Raw genomic sequence first — 4,092 nt, forward strand, 5'->3', positions numbered from 1 at the left:
AACGATTGATGCGAGGATGTTAGTCTAATAGCTGCGACGATTAGCTCAAGACTGCCCATGCAAGGGCTGACGGGCCAAATTGCCGGGCGCTATGCAGCAAGCTTAGACGCGAGCGAGAGCGTATGATAGCCCGAGAGCGTTAGAGCTGCTCGGGGACGCTGTTAAGCCGAGTCCGAGAGATTGCGACATAAGGAGACGAAAGAATTCCGCTGCAAGCGCATATGCGGTAGCAAATGATCTTTCCAGTGGGGGCATTGGAAACGACAACACCAAAATGCATTTCCTTTGGGCCGCACCACTGGCAATAATTTAAAATATTTAAGCTGCTCGACCCGACACATTCGTTTGACATTTTTATTTGTTTCCAAACTCATTTTGCCAGAGGAGGAACTCGAAGGAGGAGCCGTCCGAACAGGAGGACATTTCAACAATTAACAACAAATACAATTTGCAGACTTTCGTTCACAACAATTTTCGGCCAACAGCAGGCCCCCGCCCCTGCTCCCCCTCGATTGAGAGATTTTAATTAAATGCCATTTGCATAAGGGCCAAGATGTGTCTCCTTCACTGGCATTCCAGCGGGGGGTGGGGGGTGTTTCAGACAAAAACAATATTAACGAGGGGGAACGTTGTGAGTTGCTGCGGACACCGCAACTCTACATTTATACCCGATACTAAGTCAGTATGGCTATGCTCCGGCAGACGCCGCTAATATTGAACGACACGACAAAGAGTGCGTGCGAGAGAGACAGAAAATCAGTCTGAGCGTGACGTCGGGCGCTGCGTAGCCAGTGCAAATTGATTTGTTCCGTTTGGCTATAAAAATGATCTGATCTGGTCCAGATTCAGCAATCTGATAGATATGGTCCTTATCTATGATTCTGCGTTTTTAGTTTTCTCGAATGTGCAATTTTGTGGATGCAACAGATTTTCGTCCTTTGTGTGGGCGTAAAGGGGTGGGGCGAAATTTTGAGATACACGTTTTATAGTAAGATCTGACAGGAGTGCGGATACCAAATTTGGTTACTCTAGCCTTAATAGTCTCTGAGATTTGTGAATATCCCCAGATTTGCATCCTTTGCGGGGCGGAAGGGGGTGTGGCGAAATTTTGAAACAAACTTGTCTCGGTCCGATATATTAGGAGTGTGGATACCAAATTTGGTTGCTCTAGCTTTTATAGTCTCTGAGATCTAGGCGCTAATGTTTTACTCTAAGCAAAGCCGGCTATGCTACGTGTGTGTTAGAGAGAGACAGGGCGAGAAAAAATGAAATTCTTTTCGTGATGCTGGCTATAATAATAATACGATCCAATTCAGATTCTGCAGTCTAAAAGATATGGCTATTCTCTACGATTCTGCGTTTTTGGTTTTATCGTATCTTTAAAAATGTGGATGCCACAGATTTTCGTCCTTTGTGGGGGCGGAAGTGGGTGGGGCGAAGTTTTGAAATATTTTTGTAGCAGTGACATATCACAGAAATCTGGATCCAAAACATCGTTGCTCTAGCTCATATAGTCTTTAAGCACTAGGCGCTGAAGGGGACGGACTATTGATGCTGATCAAGAATATATATACTTTATGGGGTCGGAAAAGATTCCTTCTGGACGTTACACACATCCACTTTCACCAAAAATCTAATATACCCCAATACTCTTTTTGAGTATCGGGTATAAAAACCATTTATGACACTTTCTGTGTTTATCAACACTACAAAAGGAAAGAGAGAGAGAGAGATATGAATGCTTATCGACAAAGCTGATTGCAATCAAAGCGGCAGACACTCGAAAATACTACACGAATAGCGAAGAACCAATGGCTGACCCCACTAGGGACATCATTCACACTCCATCGATGGGGAGAAGGCAGCAGGAAGCCAGGTGTTCAAGCCGCCAAAAGATATACATCTGTTTCTGCCATCCATTTGTGTCCTACCTATCAAATACTATGCTTTGGCCCTAGATAGACATTACTTTGAATTCCATTTCAAGTAATTGTATATCACTCGCAGAACATGCACTACCCACAATATGACCGAGGATCGCGAGAACATCCTTTGCCAAATGTCGCCGGGCTTCTCGTGTGTCAAGTACTCCTACATATTCAAAGGCGGAAGTGAGTATGCCTCCTCCAAGTTCAAGGATAGCCTCCATTACTCCATTACTCCCCTCTTCCGCTCCCTCTTTGCAGTCCAGAACATCACGTACATGTGCGCCAGGGTGAACATCAGCAATGGCTGCTATCGACAGACCCATCCCACTGGCATGCAGGTCGAGGCCTGTGTGTGCACCTCCCGAGTCGGTCTAATACCCTGTAATGGCTGCTCTTCCAGCACTCAAACGATGCATGTAATGGGCCTGGCCCTATGTTTGCTCAATGTTTATCAATTGCTGAATAAATATCGAATAGTTTGACACGCTCTCCTCTGCTCCCCCCCCCCCCCCACCCACCCCTTGCGCTTAAATAATCCAGTCTTGGTCCTGAGTGTTACAACCCGAACTGCACCATCCTGGGTGTAACTCTGCAGCTCTTCCCAGCAGCCATTGTCCGGGCGGAGCGTTGTCTTCCGCAATAAGGACCAGTGCACCAAGTTGAATGTTGTTGGCTACAGTGCTCCACTTTGTCCGCTTCTGCAGCAACGTCAAATATTCCGACGACCAGCGGTGCCAGAACATGTGGTGTACCATTAGAATGCGTTTCCAATGGTTGCTCATGGACAGTTTCAACAGTGCGTCGTCTACTTGTTCTACTAACGCGTTCAGGGGTCGGCCAACCAATAAATGACCGGGAGTTAGCGCCTCGAAGTCATTCGGGTCCGATGACAAGGGATGCAGAGGTCTTGAATTCATCACCGCTTCTACTTGTGTGATGGCAGTCGCAAGATCTTCGTAGTTAAGTGCTGTGCTGTTGGTGCATTTCACCAGCAGCTGTTTGGCCACCTTCACGGCGCTCTCCCATAATCCTCCAAAGTGAGGGGAGCGTGGGGGGATGAAGTGAAACCTGACTCCTCGCTGGCTGCATTCGTCGTCAGTGAGCTTCTGACTTGGCGAGTCGAAAGCTCTGTTGAGCTCTCGTGACGCACCTACAAAATTGGTGGCGTTGTCGCAATATAGGTCAGAACTCAATCCACGTCTAGCAAAGAACCGTTTTAGCGCCGCGATGAACGCATTTGAGCTTAAGTCCGACACGATCTCTATATGGCAGGCCTTTGTTGCAAAGCATACAAATATGCACAGATACACCTTTACTGGGCGTTTTTCTCGCATGTGAAAGTGCATCCATATTGGTCCAGCAAAGTCCAGTCCAGCGCGCTCGAAGGGGTAGAGCGCCGACGTCGGAGCGGCCGACGACGAAAGCATGGTATGCAGCCACGGATCACGCTGCGGGCAAGTTTCCTGCAATTGATTACCCAATATCTCAGTCGCAAAAAGGCACATAGCGATTGTGCCCCGGCATGTAAATTCTTTCGATGTGTGAGTTCAACAAGCGCCTCTACCACTTTATGGTTGCTCGGCATTAAGATGGGATGCCTTGTGTCAAATGGCAATTCGGCATTGGACAACCTTCCGCCGACTCGAATAATAGTTATTCCCTCTTCCTCTTGTAAAAACGGGCTTAAACTCTGAATTCTCGCTGATTTGATCACCTTTCCCCCTTTAAGCTTAATGAATTCCTCATGCAAGCTCAACTGCTGCACATTATATACAATATAGCGCAATCCGCCCTCCATTTCAGCTGCAGTAAGGTTGCCTGTTTCATTTGAGTTTGATCTTAACGATATTCTACGCCAGCGAAAAATATAGCTAAAAACTCGCTGCAATTTGAGGAAATCATTTGCAAATTTGCATCTCCCCACGACATCTAACTTCTCATTACTTTTTACCTTTCCAACTGTCAGCGAGAACTTACATTTCCTCTCCTCTGGAACTGTTTGTATTTCCTCACTCCAATTAAATTTGGTCCAGTCATCTGCTGCGTCCATTAAAAATTCTGGACCGTTCCACCACATCGTTGACTTGCTCAATTCGGTTACCAATAATCCCCTAGATACAATATCTGCAGGGTTTGATTTGGTGTCGACCTTGAACCAATCCTG

At 46.7% G+C, this 4,092-nt stretch overlaps 1 protein-coding gene across 1 annotated transcript; it reads left to right on the forward strand.

Annotated features, from left to right (window-relative positions):
* Window positions 1-2,029: 2,029 nt before the first annotated feature.
* On the forward strand, window positions 2,030-2,410 carry LOC117192412. The gene is made up of 2 exons (XM_033397081.1): window positions 2,030-2,111; window positions 2,187-2,410. Exons 1-2 carry the CDS (start codon window positions 2,060-2,062, stop codon window positions 2,408-2,410), a joined length of 276 nt encoding a protein of 91 aa, XP_033252972.1. The 5' UTR covers window positions 2,030-2,059.
* The last annotated feature ends 1,682 nt before the right edge of the window (window positions 2,411-4,092 follow it).

This window comes from Drosophila miranda (assembly GCF_003369915.1).
Source record: "Drosophila miranda strain MSH22 chromosome Y unlocalized genomic scaffold, D.miranda_PacBio2.1 Contig_Y2_pilon, whole genome shotgun sequence".
Lineage (NCBI taxonomy): Eukaryota > Metazoa > Arthropoda > Insecta > Diptera > Drosophilidae > Drosophila > Drosophila miranda.

Coding starts and splice junctions, on each gene's coding strand:
- LOC117192412 (XM_033397081.1), top strand. CDS start 2,060: ATGTCGCCGGGCTTCTCGTGTGTCAAGTACTCCTACATATTCAAAGGC. Junction 2,112..2,186: donor CTACATATTCAAAGGCGGAA/GTGAGTATGCCT, acceptor CCCTCTTTGCAG/TCCAGAACATCACGTACATG.